Raw genomic sequence first — 22,415 nt, 5'->3', positions numbered from 1 at the left:
TTGACACTTGTATGTTCAGTCAAAACAGCTTGAATTGGATGTTGTAATGAACGTGTGCTTTTGAGCACCAGAATCCCTTTGGAGCTATACCTCCCCTGATTTCAGGCCATGATATTTGATGAAATGATCCCATCTTGTATCCCTGGGGGTGTATATGTGTTGGTTGGAGGGGGTAGTGGTGCATGTGCATTGTATCAGTTATCTATTGCTATGTAACAAATAACCCCAAAACTTACGCTTAAAACAACAAATGCTATCTCACATTTTTTATGGATCAGGACTCTGAATGCAGCTTTTCTGTATGCCTTTGCCTCAATAAGTCTTAACAAGTCTTTCTTGTAAGACTGCCACACCACGGTGTCTGTGAGGGCTGTAATTATCTCACAGCTCAACTTGGGGGAGGTCTGCTCCTCAGCTCTCTCCATAGCTATTGGCAAGCCTTTAGTCCTTGCTGACTCTCAGAGCCATGCGTTCCTTGCCACATAGGCCTCTCCATAAGGCGGTTCACAATACATCAGGGTAAGCAAGATGGAAGTCACAGTCTTCTTGTGACATCATCTCAGATGTGACATCATCTCAGATGTGACATTCCATCACTTTTGCTGTATTCTCTTCATTAGAAGTGAAGAATACACAAGAGAATACACTCAAGACAAGAATACACAAAGGCATGAAAACCAAGAGACAGGAACCAATGGAGGCTGTAGGAGGTTGAGAGCTGTTTTCCAAGGTCCCAGGGCTGCCTCACACTGTGGCTGAAGTTGTATCAAGGTGGGGGGAATGTATGAGAGGACCAGTGAGGGGCTAGAAACCAGCCCAAGTTCCCCTCCCAAGCTGCATGCGACTCAGAGCTGTGTTCACCAAAGACAATAACACTGGCCAAGCCATGCTCCCTGAAGAGCTACACCCTCCAGAATGGATGCTCCTGCCTTTAGTAGAGGGCTGTGGGGGTACCATGAGGACCCACAGGCTGATTGACAGAGACTTTTCAACCTACACAAAGATGTCCCTGAGCTCCTGGAGCCCAGACCCTAGTGCAGATTTCCATTATCTACACCTACAGTCAGGCTTCATAGGCAGTATAACTATCATTCAGCAAGTTTTTATTAAGTACCAGTACCCAACCATAGAGATATAGCAGGTGCTTATTAGGCCCTGACACATACGCAAAGACAAATTACATGGGCACTGTGCTAAGAGCATGCACCTGTGTCTTCCACTTGAAGCCCACATTGTCGTTGTGCTTTACTGCTAGGTAATCATTTGAAAAACACAGCTGGGATGTTGTGTTTCCTCTCTTGTAGTTAATTGTTAGCTAACATGCCAGGAAGGTGAGTGAAAAGGAAGTGACCTAAATCAAAAGGTGAGGACTGAGAAGTCATCCATAACAACTCAGATCCCAGAAAGTCACCTGAGAGGACAACACTGAGCCAATGATATTATCATCTTCTTTCCTGGGTTTCTTTCCTAAGTGAATGACACCACCATACTCCCCAGTACTCAAGTTGGAAACATGGATGTCATCCTTCACCTCCATCTTTCCCTCCCCTCCAAGCTTGAAGAGTGTTGAAGAGTGACCAAATTCCGTCAACTCTACCTCTTTAACACCTCTTATGTCGTCTCTGCCTCTTTACCCTCAAGACTTCACTGCCTCTGTCCAGCGGTCACCATCTGTAGCCTGGCCTATTCCAGTGGTTTGTATCCCTGCTTCCAATCCTTCCTCCAGGCAGCTACCCCAAAGGATGTGAAAACACAAGTCTGATCAGGCTGTTCCCCAGCCTGTGCCACTCCTTTGCCCTGTCATTCTTTTCTCCTCCCTTGTCTTTCTGATGCACATCTACTTCTCAGCTTTTTGAGTCAATTTGTGTATCTGTTCCTTGAGAAAACCCTCTCCTTTTAACTTTCTTGAAGTGACCACTCCCTTGTTTGCACCCTGCTGTGTCCAGAACATGCTGCTTCAATACCCCTGTGTCCTGTACACTGCAAACTCCTTCAAGGGACATCTTCACCTACAGTGTTCAACATGGCCAATGTGGCAGCGTAGCCACCTGTTAAGTGCCTGTAGTTTGCATGAGTGTTGATTCATATTTTCTTCCCCACAAAGCACTTCCAAAACACTGTCTAACTTAAAATGTTTTTTTCTGAGACTTTCATCCCAGCTCTTGGGAAAGCCCCTTGATACCTTTGAACCTCAGTGTACCTATATATCAGGGTATTATCAGACCTATTTGTGGGTTAAGGTCTATGTTCTCCCTGTCTTGCAGCTGCTTGTCTAAGAGAAATGACATTTTTACATATGTAATAAGTGCAAGTGCTGTCTGGCAAACTGAAAACTTTATGTCACCATTAACCAAATTCAAATTTCAGTTTCTACTTTCCACTCATTCAGATTCAGGTGTTTTCTATGTAGAGTGTAATTCACTGTAAAAAAGTTTAACATGAATTTGAATATATCACACTCATATAGTTTAACAAATCTGAAGGATAAATGGATTCCTGTCACTGTTAGAGTCTTTCACATAAATCATACTAACTATGATGTAATTATTATAACCCTTGTATCCACAGTGCTGCATTTACCTTTTGGTAAATGTCCTTCTTGCTGAAGCTAGGGAATAATTTGATTAAAATATTGATTAAGTGCTTATTGTGTATTTTCCACAGCAACTAACACAGTGGTTTGTATAAAGTTGTTATCGGAATTATGTAAGCCCTGGCTCCCTGGGAGTGACTGTGAGCATCTAATCCCCCTTCTTCTATATTTGAATTAAAATATTAGTCCAAATTACTAAAAGAGAGGACTAGAAATTAGGAGCATAGAAAGGCAAGATCATGCTCAGCTGAGATGAATCCATCTTTGCATTACTGAGGAAGTAGACTTTCTTTTAAGACCAAGTAGGAAATGATATTAGTTGACATTTCTTAAGCTCTTACCACATTAAGCACTTTACAAGGAATATTTCATTTAATTCTTTAGAAAGTCCTATGAGGTTAGGGTTTGTAAGCACATTCTATAGAGGAAGAAACTGAAGCACAAGTAGACAGAGGAATGGCAGCAGCAGGATGGGAATCCAGTGATCTGGTTTCCAATTCCACTCAGTTAACCCATTCCTGATATAATGACCAGGCAGCATCTGATGATGGCATCAGGGGTCACCTTTGCTGATGAATGATTTGATAAAACCAGTCCGAGCTCTGCCATGCTTGGAGACCCACAGTCCCTGTTCTGTGAACATGGGTGGGAGAACTGATGGAAGAGTCTCCATTAACTCTCCCTCCAAAATTAGAAGTTCCCAGACTGCTTGCACAAGGTGACTTTGGGTTTTGGACAGAGATAGATTAGACCTGTGTGTGTGCTGGGCAATGGTAGGTGGGAAAGGAGACACCTTGGTAGATTCTGCACCCTCATTGCTCTTCGTGGAACTTCTTCTTACTTTGCAAGCTGACACACCATTTGTTTAGACCCAGAAAGCACTGAGTACTCTGGTCTGGATCCATAGATTCTACCAAAAGCTAGGTGCAAACTTTGATTCACCACCCTTGAATCTGGACCTCATAGCCTTTCAAAGGACATGCCAGTCAGCCTCTGGTGCAGGAAGCAGGGCTCAGATCTCGAATCTACTGCTCCATCGACTCCGCTGAGTGCTCTTTCCAGGCACCTAGAGGAGCACAGGTTTCCAAGTCTCTCTCCATGGAAGTTGGAGTCCATTGGGAAATTCCATACCTATAGAGGCAAAAATCAATTTTAGAAAGCTGTAGTAATTCAAAGCAAAGCAAAACAACCCATTTCCCTCAGGATACTTGACTTTTGCTTCTGATGAAAATAAGTCCATTTCAGTGACACCATATAGCCATGTTTATCTCATCCTGCCATCTTCCACTGGAGCCAGCTCAGTACTTGTCCCTGGCCAAAACTAACAGCCAGACCTCTTTTGCAATGTTAATAAGTCACTCTTTTATTTAGTGCTGAGAAATCTCTCTAAAGGGACATTTCACAGAACTGTGTTCAAAATCTTGCTTTTTTGTAGGGAAACAAATCCAGGATGGCTTTAAGGATAGTTATCACAAAGTCAAGTTCATACCATTAAACCAGGCTGTTGTTTCGGTGCATGTCTCACTTAGTTTGTGCTTAGAAGGAATCCAAGTAAAATGATCTGGCTAATTCCTTTTTCACTTCTCTCTCTCTGCCAATAAATAAATGTTGAATATTATAGTCCACATGACTGAGTTTATTCTCTTCTAACAAGGCTGTTATTAATGTAACTTTTATTGAGCACCTACTGTATGTAAAGTTTGATTCTGGTTGCCATGGTGAATGTAAAAATGAAACACTTTCTCCTCTCTAGAAGAGACTGCGAAGATGTCACCATATATAAAACATCTGAACAAGCCACATGATAATCACCATTAGCTAAAGGATCCCCTAGAAGTCAGAGGAGGGATCTGAGAGGAGAGGGATTTGAGCTGAACTTAAAATGATGTGCAGTACTTTGCTGAGTATATATGACAGCAGAGTTGCACATGATTGATAATGTTGAACGAGTATTTGGGGGAACAGCCACATTGTCCATAACCATTCACTGTCAATGAATGCTGTGGTCTGTTGAGTTTCATGTCCCTCTGCAAAACCCAAACAGGGCCAGTACAGATTGTACTGTATATTGACCCTCCTTAATAGAGACAAGGAGCCCTCTGCCCCTTTCTCTTCTCCAATTGCACAAAGAGGAGTTTCCAGGGATCCCCAGAAGGCTGGCATGTCCCTGCTCCAGCTGGCATTCTGAGCTCTGAAAAGACTGAGGGACTCATGGCTGTCTTGGGAAGATGCTGGTCATTGTTCAGTGATCACCTGGTCCCTGGAGCACATTTCCCTTGTACGGTCCTGCGTTCAGTCAGACAAAAACTCCAGCTCCCCTTCTCTATCATGGGCCATGTTTCTCTCTTTGTAGCTTCCCAGAGATGTGCAGAAGCCAGGGTAACAGATCCAGCCAAAACATATCCTTGGCAGCGATGCCAATATAGAGCCCTGAAGAACAAAGGAAGTCTGGCAGATAACTGGCTTCCTCTGAAGTAATCCAGAGGGTTATGACCACAGTGAACTGTTGGCACCAGTTGGAGATGGAATCTAGGCCTTGAAGACTGAGTCCCAGCTTGTCTGTGCATCTTGGTGGCCTGGACACAGTCAAACCACGCCCTCTCCCCGGCACACACACAGCCGAGTGAGGGCTGGGTGCAGGAAGCTCCAGGGCTCCCTCTCATCGGAGTGGTTTTTCTCAGGAGCCCAGCCAAACCATGGAGAAGGGGGCTGGGTCACCCAGAGGAGCTGTGTTCTCTGACCAGCAGTGGGGCCTGCTCCAGGCCCAAGGGATGAGGGGATTTGTGGTTTCTTTAAAAGAAAACGTGAAAGTTCTTTCTATTTAGCCAAGTCTCAGGCAGATAAGAAATATTCCTCCCAAACTCAAGGCAGTGTCTTTCTGATACTGAAATCACTTGGTTTCCCAGCTGAAAAGGCTAAAAACCTTGGGCCTGGTGAATCTGAATTTAAGGATAGAAACTAGGAAATGGCAAAGTTTTAACACACACCCCAAGCGAGTCCTCTTCACGAGATTAGTAAAATCCTGCCTCCAGTTGCAAATACAAGGATTGAGATGCTCGTGTTTTGTGTACTAAGCAGTGGTGCTGCTTCAAAGAAGACTCAACAGAATCTAAGACATTCACTCACTCCCCAAAATGTACTTAGATCCTGAGGCAGGGGAATGATAATTTAGATACTAAATAGTTCAATGGCACCACACCTACCTCAACCAGTTGCCTGACCTTGGGTAATTTATATATCTGAACTTCCATTTCTGCATTTTCAAAAGTGTAAGTTTGGCTCACAGAATAGAGTTGGAACCAAGAGTTCACCTGGCTTTGTCTGGGCTGAACACAGGACTCCCATAAGGGAAATGGGCCGAGGGACCAGTGGCCACCTTCTGTTTTTATTCTTCTGAGTTTCAGTGGTTGATATTTTTAATGCATCAGTTCATTTTAGCCCCATGATGATCATACAGGCTAGGTGTTTTCACTGCCCATCTTGATAGATAAAGAAAACAGAAGCATAGAGGGAGTCAGCAGCTTGCCTAAGGTCACCCAGGATGAGCGGTAGAGGCTGGGGTTTGAAGTCTGGGCACATCCGTCTAAGGCTCGATTTTGTAACCGTGCAAGTCCCTTGAAGGCCTGAGGTGGGGACCTCCCCATCTCCCAAAAACAACTACCTGAGCAGTGATTCTGTGCAGACACGTCTCTCTTTCAGATAGATTTAAACCTCTTATTTATTTTATGTATCTCATTTAGACAGTATTTATCTCAATAGAGGGGAATATAAATGCAGAAGAAAATCACATGCTTTGCAGAAGTCTATATTTTGGAAAACCTGATTGTAAAAGGAATTTTAAAAGTCCTGCCATGAATTTCCTAACAGTCTTCAAGGCTGGCAGTGAATATTTGCTCTCAGAGGTCATGGTGGTTTGGCCACTGAACAGGGAAATAAGTTTTAAATCCAGGAATCAGGGGAAATGAGCATTTGAAAACTCCAGGTTTTTTGCAGGCCTAATGGGTTTAAAAACCTTCAGAAAACATTAGCATCCATATATGTATTTATAATTTATGTAAAGTGGCTGTCCTTGATTTGTGGCTGATCACAATAAAGAGCATATCATATGTGCTCAACAAATACATCTTAAATGAGGAGATGGATGAATGAATTTGTCAAAGCCAATGTCAAGTCCAGCACTTGCCAAAATATTTATTGATGGCTTATTATGTATCAGGTATAGCCTAAATATGTAGTACACACTCATTTAACCTTCAAAGAACCCTAAGAAGTAGGACTATTTTAAATTTTTATTCCACAGATGAGAATATTGAGGACTAGAGATATTTAGTAGCTAATCCAAAGTAAGTTATACCCCCAAGATTCAAATTTAGGCCCAATAGCGCCCGGTCTCTTTCTATGAAACAAAGCTCATCTGAGCTGATTAAGCTCTGCTTTGTCACTCCCAGAAGAGAAGTGGTCTGTAGCTTTCCAGAGGAGCCTCTTGAAGTTGATTGATTGGGCTGACCTCGTGTTTACACAAGGGCAAATGGATTTAGGCAATGAGGGCAGGTGGCCTACAGGCCAGGCTGCACAGTGAAGACAAAGGGAACCATCACCTCCTGTGGCTAATGGGGGTGGGGGAGTGGGGCTCCCTTGGCAGAGTCTTGCAGGGGTTCCAATTGGAAATATGCTTTTAAAAGAGAATTAAACTGGGACTATGATGATTATGGGCCTCAGTTTTCAGCACCTAAACTCACCCTGGTGTTCAAATGTGGTACCTTGGCAGATGAGCAAAGGTCAGAGAAGCCCAGACTCAAAGACCACCATGGGACACAGGCTCATGTCTTAGGAGAAGGCTCACCACTGTCAGCAGAAATAGGTGCTGGCCCTCAGATGCCCAGAACAATCCTGATGAAGTAAGAATTTCCAGGGGACTGTCTGGACAGACTTAAAAAAGATGCATGAAGACTCCCAGCTTCTTGATGGTCATAATGACAGAAAGGAACTGGGGGTGGCAACCCCAAAAGACAGTTCTCCTACAGTCTTCCAGAATAGGGCAGGTGCGTGATGGGTAATTAAAACGTGGAAATCTGTCCATTAAAATCAGGTTGACTTAAAAAAAAATATCAGACAGGAATAAAAAGCAGTTCCAGGAGCCTGCTGTGGATCCACAACTCTGCTTCTTGTCATGAGACTTCATCCAGGGGTTCAACACCACCTAGCTCCTCACCAGCATCAGGCTGGGGCAATGCAGGTGTGTCCTTCCACAGCTGTGGCTCAGAATGACTGTTATATCCTGATATGTTATTATATATAATAACGTATTGTTATGTGTTATTATGTATCAAAATATTATATATGTTTATGTATGTATACATGTATGTGCTGTATGTATATTTGTAGGGAATATATGTGTATATATATATATATTCCTCAAATTCAATGGCTATAAAAGAGACCATAAGCTTTCTAAAATATTAAAAAGCAAACCTCTTTTTTTTTCCCTCATGAAATCATGTCTGGCACCACAGAAAATAAAGGGGAGGTCCCTGGTTGCTGGGGGTGGGGTGGGGAGTGGGACTGGAATCATCCAGCAGAATGGGGCACAGGAGGTTGCTAGGGTCTTTCCACAACCTGAGAGCACTTCATTCAGAGTATTTGAGGCTGCACTGCAGGGATTTCCAAAGACCTTTGCATGTCTTCCATTTTCCACCGTGCTACAAAGATTTTTGTCCCTTGAGAAGAGCTGTTCTGTAAGTGCCAGGAAAACTCTAGAACAACACTGAAGAACATGCTTTGCTTTACCTCCTTTCCCTGGGGGCTCCTTGTCCCCTTTGCCCTTTGTAGACTCATGGATGCTGAAAAAGGGGTATGGGATGTGTATGGAGGGTGCAGTGCAGGGAACATTGTCTAATGTCTCCCACCAAAAGCAGCCAAGTCCCAATTCGTTGCCATATCAAAATATTCTTTTACATGCTTACTTCCAAAATCATATGTAGCTACTTATCTTATATTTACTTAACCAGAGAGGACACCCAAGAACTCCTTACAAAATCAAAAAAGGTGAGTTGTGATAAAGGGCTGGCAATATCTGCAATGGACCTGACCTTGGGGCCTTGATCAGACGTGGAGGATGCTGAGAAGGCATGTGCAGCTGGTCTGCCACAGCAGAAACCCAGCTGCTCTCTCCCCACGTGTTAAGAACTGTGAAAGCTCTGAGATAACACTTCCTGCAAGCTACAAGTGAGCTGGCCATGCACGTGGGCAGACACAAGACTCCTGGGGCTTTCTTACTCCCAGCACAGCAGGCAGTGTGAGTTTCACATTCCTACTGGGTCCCTTGCCTCCCAAGTGCCCCAGGGTGACCTGAAGGCCCAAGTGGGGTGCCAGGAGTGTCATCCCAGAAAGGATAGCAGGGAGTGAAGCTAAGGAAGGCCCACCTTTGTTTTGGGGCTCCTGACCTGTATCCTCAGGCATAGCCCAGGGCCTGGCACATTCCAGTATTTGTTGAATAAAGACAGGAAGAAGGAAAGGCTCAAGAGCAGTCACATCTGTTTTCTTTGGCAATAGGGCAGGGGTTTCAGTGGGCAGGCAACAAAACCTATTTTCTATGACCATTTTGTTATTCTTCCTTCTGTTGCTGATGTCTGATACTGACATTTATTTAACAGTTTGGTCAAGTGTGCATTTATTTGTATCTGAGCGTCAAATGCTTCTTGGAACTCCTGCCAGGGACCTCAAGGAGTAGAATGTAGGATAGTTGCCCAGTTCACTGTATTCTCTGGATGACTTTGATCAACATCCTCACAAGACACTATGAGATATTTTTAAAATTAAATGTCTGAGGGAGTTTCTGAGAAATAAGAAATAAGGTAAACAGTTCCCCTCCTTAAATCAGTGTTCCCTCTGGAAATGAATATTTCATTTGATGGTATCTAAAGTCATCATTGAGGTCAGAGGGAATGAAATTTATGGTGATTCTTCAGGAAAACAATTCTATTCACAAATGCATCAAAAAGAATAAATTACCTGGGAATAAACCTTATCAAGGAAGTGAAAGACCTATACCCTGAAAACTACAACACACTCATGCGAGAAATTACAGAAGATATCAATAAATGGAAACACATCCTATGCTCATGGATAGTAAGAATTAATATTGTCAAAATAGTCATCCTGCCTAAAGCAATCTGCAGATTCAATGCAATTCCTATCAAAATACCAACAGCATTCTTCAATGAACTGGAACAAATAGTTCTAAAATTCATATGGAACCACAAAGACCCCAAATAGCCAAAGCAATCCTGAGAAGGAAGAACAAAGTAGGGGGAATTATGCTCCCTGACTTCAAGCTCTACTACAAAGCCACAATAATCAAGATAGTTTGGTACTGGCGTAAGAACAGACCCATAGATCAATGGAACAGAATCGAGAGCCCAGATATAAACCTAAGCATATATGGTCAATTAATATACAATAACCGAGCCATGGACATACAATGGGGAAATGACAGCCTCTTCAACAGTTGGTGTTGGCACTACTGGACAGCTACATGTAAGAGAATGAAACTGGATTATTGTCTAACCCCATACACAAAAATAAACTTTTTTGAGAAAACTCAAAAAAGACCTGAATGTAAGTCATGAAACCATCAAACTCTTAGAAGAAAACATAGGCAAAATTCTTGAATATAAACATGAGCAACTTTTTCCTGAATGCATCTCCTTGGGCAAGGGAAACAAAAGCAAAAATGAACAAATGGGTCTCCATCAAGCTAAAAAGCTTCTGTACAGCAAAGGACACCATCAGCAGAACAAAAAGGCATCCTACAGTATGGGAGAATATATCTGTAAATGACATATCTGACAAGGGGTTAACATCAAAAATATATAAAGAACTCACATATCTCAACACCCAAAAAGTAAATAACCTGATTAAAAAATGGGCTGAGGGTATGAACAGTTCTTCAAACAAGAAATTCAGATGACCAATAGGCACATGAAAATGTGCTCCACATTGTTAATTATCAGGGAAATGCAAATTAAAACTACATTGAGATATCACCTCACACCAGTTAGGATGGCCAACATCCAAAAGACTATGTACAACAAATGCTGGCAAGGATGCAGAGAAAGAGGAACCCTCCTACATTGCTGGTGGAAACATAAATTAGTTCAACCATTGAGGAAAGCAATATGGAGGTTCCTCAAAAAACTAAAAATAGAAATATCATTTGACCCGGGAATTCCACTCCTAGGAATTTACCCAAATAAAACAAGTTCTCAGATTCAAAAAGACATATGCACCCCTGTGTTTATTACAGCAGTACTTGCAATAGCCAAAATAGGGAAGCAACGTGTGTCCATCAGTAGATGAATGGATAAAGAAGAGGTGGTACATATACACAATGGAATATTATTCAGCCATAAGAAAGAAACAAATCCTACCATTTGCAACAACATGGATGGAGCTAGAGGGTATTATGCTCAGTGAAATAAGCCAGGCATAGAAGACAAGTACCAAATGATTTCCCTCATTTGTGGAGTGTAATGATGAAGCAAAACTGAAGGAACAAAACAGCAGCAGACTCACAGACTCCAAGAAGGGACTAGTGGTTACCAAAGGGGAGGTGTGAGGGAGGGCTGGTGGGGAGGGAGGGAGAAGGGGATTGAGGAGTATTATGATTAGTACACATGGTGTGTGTGAGGGTCATGGGGAAGACAGTGTAGCACAGAGAAGACAAGTAGTGACTCTGTGGCATCTTACTACACTGATGGATAGTGACTTCAATGGGGCATGGGGGGGACTTGATAATATGGGTGAATGTAGTAACCACATTGTTTTTCATGTGAAACCTTGATAAGAGTGTATATCAATGATACCTTAATAAAAAAAGTACATTTGATTCTAGGTGTTCAGAGTTAGTTTTACTATTTGCTGAGGGAGAAATGGGTAAGGTAACAGCAGGCTACAGCATGCTAAGATTTAGCAATGGGTTTATAGAACCCTTCAGTTATATGTAAAAATTTTCTGGTCCTAAAGTCTTCATCGTACTGCCAAAACTAGGGTGGTGATTTAGCTGGGAACATTATGGGGAAAGTTTGGTTAGCATTTTTTTCTCCCCTTCCAAGTCATAAAAAAAGATTGTAAGCTCTGGGAATATAGGCATTTTTGTCTTGTTTATTCACTGTTGTATTCGAGGCATCTAAAATAATTCCTAGGTAAATGGAACATTTGGTAAATAACTTTGTAAATAACTAGTTCATGAATGTATGAAGCATGCTTCTCTGCAACTCCTTTGTAAAACTCAGACCCATTGGGTTAAAGGAGTCAGGTATCAACTTCCTTTGAATTTCCAACTTTTAAACTTTTTGTTTCTCATCTACAGATACCTTTGCCACGGTCCACCCATTTACTCCACATTTTTTGAGATGAAAGGGATGGAAAGACTAACTTCTAGATCCAACTCAATAGAAAACAATCCCAATGGAAAATGGGTAGAAATATTAATGCCCTGATACTATAAAATAAACCATACTATACATGTGCAAGTATACGGACCTCTGTTTAATAGTCAAAGTTTTGTATAATCTCACATAATGCTCATTTTATTTTTAGTATCCAATGATTGCTTTTTGCCATAATATATTTTCTCAGTTAAAAATTCAAGCATAATTAAAAACAAATTTGTATTTTATTAATCAAAAAATCTAAAGGACTTGAAAAATAGTAACAAATATATAATGAAAAACATTGATTTGTAACAAGGCTTGCTATACATTTAGATTTGTGGATTACTCTTTTCCCTTCTTCCCACACCCCCCCAAAATCTTATGGTTAAACAAATATAGCTAGACCATATGACATTTATAAAGAGAAGTTGCTTTTCGTTAATTTGCATAAATTATTTTCAAGGAATTAAATGCTACTGTTAGATGAGTACACTATAGTTATTAACCATTCTGAAATTGTTTTTATTATTTCAAATAGAAATTTTGGAGGAGTAAACTCCTTGAATTAGAGGAAAGGAAGGAAAACAAATGACAGCCTTTCTCTTGCCTGTTTCTGATTTGAGCTTTTCTCTGTCTTCCACATCATGACTCAGCACACAGGGCAGGCACCTTAGAGAGCACCCCACCTATGTCCTCTGTTATTGCCTGTGGGCCACTGACAGATGCCATCATTTTAATCACTCAAGAAGCCTCCCTTTCAGGAGTGTATATTGCTTCTTGGCCCCTGACTTCTCCCTGGAAGTCCTGGGCCAAGGGCCAGGAAAAGAATGTGATTACTCAGGCAGGAATCAATAGGCTGGGACCTTGGTGACTCTACTGCTACTCAAGGAATGAGTTTGCACCAGGCAGGGAAAATAGCACATCCCCTTTGGACACACTCCCTTATTTGTAACCCATAACCTCATGGCCAGTAAGCTGGCTGGCCAGCCAGCATCCTTGAGCCCGGGTCTCTGTTGATGTCACAGAGATGTGACAGTGTTTCCTTGGCATCTGAGAACCCATGAATGAAAGTAAAGCCTCACCTAAACTTAGCACTGAATATTAAGGTTATTCCAAAGAGGAGGCAGCAAGGGTATGTATGATGAGCTGGTTTCCCTCAACTTTCTTCAAGTCTTAGAACCAAGTGTGATGATGGTGTCAGTCACAAAGGGCAGTCCGGGAGCATGTAAGATAGAACTTGCAACAGACAGATGACTTTTCAAGTGTACTTTGACAGGGTAACAGCATGATCTCTTCAAGAATGGGGCACATCTGAAGGTCAAAGTCTCAGGTAACTAATGGGGAGCCATGATAATCTCTTTTGATTCATAGTGAAGACTGCTGGTGTCTACCCAGCATTCAATTTTCTCTTCTTCCTTACTAAGAGAACCTCAATTCCATGTAATCAGCAATGTACCCAACTGAAAACACACATTATCAGGCCTTCCTTTAGATACATGACTTAGTTTTGGCCAATAAAGTGCAAGTGAATATGATACTGTGATTTCCATAATAAGAAATAGACATTTGATTTTCAGAGCTCCTCACATCCTTGAAATTTCCTAAGGTGTCTTGATATTCATAACAAACCCCTTTCAACCACACATGTGTCTGTGCGGTGAGGTAACTTCCGGATGGTACATACCCATAGGAGCTGGTTGGAGGGGAACTGCAACTTCGTGTGGGTTGGAACTTTCAGTCCCTCTCCCCAGCGAGAGTGGGGACAGGGGCTGAGAGGTTGAATCGATCACTGATGGTTGATTTAATCAACCATGATTTAATGATTTGATCATTAAATTCATTTGTTAATCCATTATTTAATCAATCATGCCTATGTAGTGAAGCCCTTGTATGAACTCAGAAGATTGGAGCCTGGAGACCCTCAGGGTTGGTAAGCACTTGGAGGTTCTAGGACAGTGGTAATCAGAGAGGGTATGGAAGCTCAGAACCCCTTTCCCCATATCTTGCCTTATGCATCTCTTCCTCCTGGCTGTTTCAGAGTAATATCCTTTGTAATAAACCAGTAATCTAGTAAGTAAACTTGTTTCCTGAGTTCTGTGAGCCACTCTAGAAAATTAATAGAACCTAAGGAGGGGGTCATGGGAAGCTCTGATTTAGAGCCAGTTGGTCAGAAGCACGGGTAACAACCTGGACTTGCAATTAGGGTCTGAAGTGGCAAGTCAGTCTTGTGGAACCAAGTCCTTGGCCTTTAGAATCTGATGCTGTCTCCGTGTAGACAGTATTAAATGAGTTAAATTGTAGGACACCCAGCTGGTGCTGAGAATTGCTTAGTTTCAATGTGTGGGGAAAAAATCTCACACATTTGGTGTGAGAAGTATGTTGAGTGTGGTAGCAGTGTAAGAGTAAAGGAGACCCACAAAGAAGAAGTGTTTTTGCCATGTAGTCAAAGTTACTGTGTGGGGTTCTTCCTGAAAGCTCCCATGGAGGGGCTGACCCTGCCACGCACCCATTTGTCCTTGGTGCTTCCTCCTCTTTCCTGATGATAGTATTGATGTGATGGTGAGAGCAGCAGCTGCCTTCTTAGAACAAGAGGAGACCTTGAGGTTGTAAAACATACCTAGGATAGAAAAGCAGAAACTTAGAAGAAATGGGGGCCTCTGATGGCATGGCAGAACCTCCAAAGCAGCCCTAAACTATTTGTCTCTGGGCTTAACTTTCAGGAGAGAAAATTAAATCCCATTGGCTCAAGTTCTGTTACTTTGTGGACCAGGCACCTGTAAGAAAGGTGTAATCTCAGGACTCTCCCAGGCCAAATGAATCAATCTGCATTTTAAGAAGATTCCCATGTGCTTTGCATTCACACTAAAGTTGGAGAAGCACTGGTCTAGATGTAAAGTACCTCAGTTTCTCTGTTTATAAAGTTGTTTATTGATATATCCTGAAACATAATGCATCCCATTTGCTTGTACTAAAATATGGTAAGAATTATATAATCATACGGTAGGACAACTAAAAGAACTTGAGTTCTTCCAATACAAAGAATAATGCTTTCATGTAAATTAGTTAATTCATGTTCCAGACACTATACTTGGCACCAGAAGTTGTAAAGATATTCCAGCTCTCAAGTTCATGGTCTAACAAGGGAGACAATAGGCACTGCATTACAATAACCTGTCCAGATGCAACAAGAGAGATATGCCAAGGTGTTGTGGGAAAACAGCTGAGGAGTCCAAGCCTTCTCACCTGGGCTGTGGAGCAGTTTAGAGAGAACTTTTTGGACAAGATGTCACCCAAGTAGTTACCAATTGTCTTGCTTCTTCCCCCAGCATCAGGGGTGCAGAGGCCTCCCTTTTTGGGGTTAAGTCAGCCTAGCAGCCTCCCCCGGAGAAGAATTGGTACTTGAACACAGGTTCTAGTGTTAATGTCTTCACCCTACATCCTGTTCAGTCTCTAGGCTGGTGTGGGCTCCTTGGCTCCATTTTACAGATGAGGAAAAGGCAGACTCTAAATGGGGACTGAATTTCAAGGGACCCAGAGTAGGTGACTAATTAAGCCCATGTGAGGGGTTAGGGCTCAGTGATTGCTAATGCCTTCTCAATTTTGTCAGCATTGCATTTTAAATTAGCTATTGATTAGCCACTTCTCTTCATCAGTCTTCTCCAGTCTGAAGTTGGAAGTCCTTTTGATAGATATTTAGAGTACATTTTTCTCCTCTTTATATTCCTGTTCTTCAGTTCATTATATTATTAAAAATGAAATCACATTTTTGGATATTTGTGGTTTGGCTGGAAGGCTGGGAAACTGTTTTCTGGCATTCATTAATGGCTTTGTCTTTCCGTTTAAAGAACATTTACTAGATTTGATACTTGAAGAAAGAATATGCCAAATTAAGAAATGGGAGAGAATAAATGCTCTGTGCATGCAAAAACCCCAGGGATATATTTTTCTGCTAATTTTTATGGATTTGACAGTATTGGGAATAGGAGCACTGTTTCTAACAAAACCCAAATATTTATTTCTTTCTCAAGTGATATGGTTTTAATCTTTTTTTTTTTTCCCCCAGCTGCTTTCTGACATGGTCTTCTAGGGTCTGATTTTCTTCTTCCTTAAAATAGACCAAAATAGCCCTGTTGGTGAAACCCATCATGGAAGTGAAACAGATAAGGACTCATCTTGTCTTAAACTCAGGGTCTGCCTACTTCTCTCGACAGCCCCTGGGTCCAGCTCACTGTTTCCCACTGCCCTAAACTCGCTGCAACGAGGGGAAGACAAGGACATGCTTGGAATCTTTTTATATTCTCCTTTCTTCTGAAGAATTCACAAGTTAGCAAGTATTTGACCAGGGCTAACTAGAGAGTATTGCCAAGCATAACAGACTATACACAAATCAACAGGCCTCCCTCATATTGCAGTCCCAACAGAAAACAGTGCAGCAAAAGCGATCCCCAATGCCTGGGGGCCTGCCACACAAGTGCTTGCTCATGCTGTGTGCTCAGCCAGCTCTAGGATGCTGCCACCTTCTCAAGTGTCCAATGCTAGGCTTAAAACCACAGTCCTCTCCACCCAGAATGTGTTACTTGGCTCTCACAAATGCACAAGGAAATGCCTTTCCCTGAACAGAAATCAAAACACAGGGTGAAACCACACTTGTTTTCAACAGGCCTCCTGTTGTAAGCCTTCTCAGCTGTCCTGTCTTTATGTAAGTGAGCAGGGGATGGGTGGTTCAAGGAAGTGATGTATGCCTCTTCCTGAGGTTGCTTCTAACAGGGATCTTGAGATCATTAGCATGAGCAGGAGATTTACCAGCATGGCTTGCTGAACCAGATCATGCTTTGTTGGATGTGAAATTCTGATGTTCTAACACATGGCTTGTTTGCAAACTGTGCCTTAAATAAATATACTCATAACATAATATGGTGCTCTGAGCTTGTGTATCATTTGTGGTTTCATTTACTCAACATTCATTTACTAAGTGGGTGCTTTGTGTCAGGTTCTGATCTAGTTGCAACAGTTACAAGACAGAAAAGAGGTGGCATTGCCCTGAGTGGGCTCTGGATTCAAATTTCTGTCTCATTTCCCTCCACTAAGCTACAAGTTCAGTGAGTGGCTGCCGGTGTGAATGGGGTATAGTGGGTGAGGACGCAAAAGAGAGAGTAATAGATTCTGCTAGGACAGGAGGGTTGCAGTTAGTACATACATTGTACTTTGTAAATCAGAGCCTCATCCTCTCAGCTCATGGAATTCCTATACCAGAGCACAGGATTCAGTGAGCGGAGTGTGGGCTGGATTTACCCCACACTTGCCTTTGTGGCAGGCCCTGATCAAGACAGTTTTCTTTAAGGGGTGATGCTTGAACTCAGTCCTGAATCATATGGAGATATTGACTGAGAGGACATGTGAGGACAGAGCATCCTATGAGGAGGCGACTGTGGAGCAAAGATACAGGGATATGACACCACCTGGCATACTCTGGGAGCTATAAGAGTTGAATTTGGAGGAGGAGCAGGACATGAAAGGAAGGAGGGGTAAACAGAGGCCTGATTATAGACAGCCTTGGGTTCCAAACTAAGGAGCAAATGCTTTGTCCTGCAGGTTGTGGGGCAATGTTGAGAGGGCTCTCAGACAACCAGCGAGATGATCATACCATTCATCTTAGTGGCAACATTGAAGTGGATTACAGGGGTTGGAAAAAGGGTAGGCTAGGTAGGAGACCATAGAAGTAGTCAGGTGATGGAGAATGAGAGTTTGAACTGTCAGTAGGCAATAGGGATAAAGAGGTGCGAATAGATTTGAGAGAAACGAAAGTGGTAGAATCTGTAGCACTTGGAGACTGATTGGATTCTAGAAGATTAAGGAGGTGGAGGTGTCAAGGGTGAATGGCTCCCAGGCTTCTCACTGGAGAGCCTGGGTAGATGGTACCTAAGAGAGATGCAGCAGGATCCCTATCAAATTACCAACAGCATTCTTCAATGAACTGGAACAAATAGTTCTAAAATTCATATGGAAACACCAAAGACCCCGAGTAGCTAAAGCAATCCTGAGAAGGAAGAATAAAGTGGGGGGGGGGGATCTCACTCCCCAACTTCAAGCTCTACTACAAAGCCACAGTAATCAAGACAATTTGGTACTGGTACAAGAACAGAGCCACAGACCAATGGAACAGAATAGAGACTCCAAACATTAACCCAAACATATATGGTCAATTAATATTCAATAAAGGAGCCATGGACATACAATGGGGAAATGACAGTCTCTTCAACAGATGGTGCTGGCAAAACTGGACAGCTACATGTAGGAGAATGAAACTGGATCACTGTCTAACCCCATACACAAAAGTAAATTCGAAATGGATCAAAGACTTGAACGTAAATCATGAAACCATAAAAGTCTTAGAAAAAAACGTAGGCGAAAATCTCTTAGACATAAAACATGAGTGACCTCTTCTTGAACATATCTCCCCAGGCAAGGGAAACAAAACAGAAATGAACAAGTGGGACTATATCAAGCTGAAAAGCTTCTGTACAGCAAAGGACACCATCAACAGAACAAAACGGTATCCTACAGTATGGGAGAATATATTCATAAATGACAGATCTGATAAAGGGTTGACATCCAAAATACATAAAGAGCTCACATATTCAACAAACAAAAAGCAAATAATCCAATTAAAAAATGGGCAGAGGAGCTGAATAGACAGTTCTCTAAAGAAGAAATTCAGATGGCCAACAGACACATGAAAAGATGCTCCACATTGCTTGTCATCAGAGAAATGCAAATTAAAACCACAATGAGATATCACCTCACACCAGTAAGGATGGCTACCGTACAAAAGACAAACAACAACAAATGTTGGCAAGGTTGTGGAGAAAGGGGAACCCTCCTACACTGCTGGTGGAAATGTAAATTAGTTCAACCATTGTGGAAAGCAGTATGGAGGTTCCTCAAAATGCTCAAAATAGAAATACCATTTGACCCAGGAATTCTACTTCTAGGAATTTATCCTAAGAATGCAGCACTCCAGTTTGAAAAAGACAAATCACCCCTATGTTTATCGCAGTACTATTTACAATAGCCAAGATATGGAAGCAACCTAAATGTCCATCAGTAGATGAATGGATAAAGAAGAAGTGGTACATATACACAATGGAATATTACTCAGCCATAAGAAAAAAACAGATCCTACCATTTGCAACAACATGGATGGAGCTAGAGGGTATTATGCTCAGTGAAATAAGCCAGACAGAGAAAGACAAGTACCAAATGATTTCACTCATATGTGGAGTATAAGAACAAAGAAAAACTGAAGGAACAAAACAGCAGCAAAATCACAGAATCCAAGAATGGACTAACAGTTACCAAAGGGAAAGGGACTGGGGAGGATGGGTGGGAAGGGAGGGATAAGGGCAGGGAAAAAGAAAGGGGGCATTATGATTAGCATGTATAGTGTTGGTGGGGGCACGGGGAGGGCTGTGCAACACAGAGAAGACAAGTAGTGATTTTACAGCATCTTACGCTGATGGACAGTGACTGTGAAGGGGTATGTGGGTGGGACTTGGTGAAGGGGGGAGCCTAGTAAACATAATGTCCTTCATGTAATTGTAGATTAATGATACCAAAATAAAAAAATAAAAAAAGAGATGCAGCAGGAAGAGGAGTTTAATGGGGTACTCTCAAAAGAGGAATGCTGGGCACTCTTTTCCTGATGGCTGCTCTCTCTCTGTGGCCCTCTTCTAGCAGCACTGAGAGGTGTGGGCAGGCAAAGTGCACAAGAGTTCACCAATCCTCATTTCATGTCACTGGTGAAGAAGGAGGTTTTACTCAGAGCAAACCCAGAACTTGAGCTTTCCAAAGCTGTGACTTCACTGGCTCTGACCCCATCTGGAGAAGCCAGTGTCGGTCATCTATCACAGAGGACAGCTGGGAGGAGGGAGTCAGCTAACGTATTGCAAACCACTGAAGGGAAAGCCACTGAAGCACATTCTTTGATGTGTCATTAACTTGCCCTACAAAATGGGAAGCCTACACTCTAGCAGCAGTAAAATATGCTACTCTTCAGCTACAAAGTGTTCATTGGACTAGAGTTCTTTTTCCTGATTGCTGATAAAGAGAAGTCTCTTGCAAAAGCCACTTTAATTATAGATAGATATTTTCTTCTTAGTTCTCAATTTAATGGAGGTATATATTTTTGAACATTGTATTATGGAGAATTTCAAAAATACGTGGAAGTAGAAGAGATAATATATCCATCCATGTAGCCATCATCCAGTTCCAACAATTATTAAGTCGCAGTTAGTCTTGTTTCCTCTATACCCCCACCAATAACCCACCGTTTTCTCCAGATTTGGAACAAATCTATTGTGTATATGTGTGTGTGTGTGTGTGTATATATATATGTATTACACATATACATGAATAATACATATATAGTGCAAACTAATATTATATATAATACAATAATATATAAATACCTCTTTTAAATAAAATTTCTATTTTGGAAGAGTTTGACATCTAAAGAATTATTGGGAAGATAGTATGGAGAGTTCCTGTATACTCTGCACCCAATTTCCCCTGTTATTAACATTTTACATTAGTAAGTTACATTTGTGAGAGTCATAAACCAATACTGATGCCTTATTGTTAAAGTCCATACTTTATTCAGATTTCCTTGATTTTCCCCTAATATTCTTTTCTGTTCCATGAGCCAATTGGAGGTATATTTTACTCTACACTTAAAAGACTTTATGGACTTAAGGATGTAATGTCCATTTTCCCAGCATCTGTAATTTTTTTAGGTCTCAGAAGCCTGCATCACATCAAGAGTTCATTTCATGCCCTTTCTCCCTCCTCCCCCCCTCACTTCCCCTCCTCACACTGTACCCTGGGAACTGGATGTCAGAGCACACACACGCATTGTGACTTAGGGGCACTGACCCTTTTGCTGTTCTTAGGAGCATGTAGGGCACTTCCCTGACTCCTTTTAAAGTGCCTCTGTGGAATTAATGGTAGGACAAACCACTGAATGTAATTTGGGACAATAGTGAAGCAGAGAATTGAGAAAAAGGCAATTTGTCTTTAAAATATATTATGAGTCCAGCACATTAACTAAATGAAATAGGACTAAAGGCTACCAGACAGTTTGGGTTAATTTTCACTTTGGCTGTTGACAGTGTTGGGGGTTCTATGACTGAGAAGCCAGGTGGAGGCCTGGGGAGGTGCCACTGGTTGGTATCTGGCCAGAACACCCTCCTCAGCAGGAGGCCATCTGGGCACCAGCCATTTGCTCTCTGCTGTCTTTTGGGAAGTCAGTTCTCCTTGGAGGTGCTTAACTTAAATGAGTGCCACGTGTGTGGTGCCACATTTCTGATGCAATGTCTGCCTCCTGGCAGCCTGTCTGATAAATCTAAGTGCTTTGGGGGGCTGGCTCAGGGCCAGAATGGCATCATTGCCCATTAAGAGAAGTTGATTGGGCTCAGAAAATACTTAGGTTCTGGCAAGAGTTCTAATTATCTTCACCACAAATGTCTTTGTTGTAGACATCTTTGCCACAAGCCTTTTTGCTACAAACATTTTCATGGCATAACTAATCGACCAAAGGCAATTTAGTGGTGTAAGATAAAATCATGAAAAGTAAAAAAGGACCATTCATTAAAAAGGACACAAAGTAACGTGAAAAACAAATAACAAAATTAAAAAGACTTTATACAAAATATTTGAATATATTCAAAACATAGAGTGTCAATTCATGGCAATACTGCACAAATAACTGAGTTTATTTTGTGGATTCTACCTGTGCACTTCTCTTCAAACTCTTGCGTTCAATATTTTATATTTTTTTGCTTGTTGATTCATCTCCTTGTTTGGCACCACACTTTTTCTTTTTTCACTGAAATTTCTTCATTAAGAGAGGTGTCAGTTTCCAAATACTAGTATTAATATTTGTAACTGAGTTTTGTCTCATGTTGTAAAAGCCTTCTATGCTATTGTTTGTTTTTACCATGTTGTCCCATGTCTGTTGATAGATATTCCAGCATGTTCTATGGGAAATGACTCAGATCTTCACCACTCTATTTCACCATTCTGAGGGCTAAGATTTATGTAATATAAAAATGGGAGCACTGCATCAATAGAGACATGGAGAAATGAGACGAAACCTTCAACCAGGTTGTTGAAACCATATTGCCAAACCAAACTGTCAACTAGCTATTTTTGTATCTTTTATGACAAAGCTGTCTTGCAGCCAGTTGGTCATGTGGTGAAAATGTTTGCTGCAGAAATGCTTGCAGCAAAGACGTCTGCAACAAGATTCTTCCAGCACAAGTCCCAGGCACGCGGGCAGCAACCCAAGTCCTCCTACACTTGGTCTGCGTCTAGGTAAATGTACAGAAAAA

At 41.8% G+C, this 22,415-nt stretch overlaps 1 protein-coding gene across 6 annotated transcripts in view; it reads left to right on the top strand.

Annotated features, from left to right (window-relative positions):
- SNX18 (sorting nexin 18) overlaps positions 1-22,415 on the top strand; it is a 120,784-nt gene that overhangs the window by 80,414 nt on the left and 17,955 nt on the right. For 4 of the 6 annotated variants that reach the window (XR_005027721.2, XR_005027720.2, XM_036900365.2 and 1 more), the window contains one exon: positions 22,047-22,398. The exons of the other annotated variants lie outside the window; for them this stretch is intronic. Coding sequence is in view for 2 of the 4 variants with exons in the window: in XM_036900365.2 (XP_036756260.2) it covers positions 22,047-22,108 (62 nt within the window). In the remaining 2 variants the exon portion in view is untranslated. The remainder of the gene's footprint in view (positions 1-22,046; positions 22,399-22,415) is intronic. 6 annotated transcript variants of the gene reach the window in all.

The sequence above is a fragment of the Manis pentadactyla genome, chromosome 2 (genome assembly GCF_030020395.1).
Source record: "Manis pentadactyla isolate mManPen7 chromosome 2, mManPen7.hap1, whole genome shotgun sequence".
In the NCBI taxonomy this organism is placed as follows: Eukaryota; Metazoa; Chordata; class Mammalia; order Pholidota; family Manidae; genus Manis; species Manis pentadactyla.
This window is presented reverse-complemented; position numbering and strand designations above follow the sequence as displayed.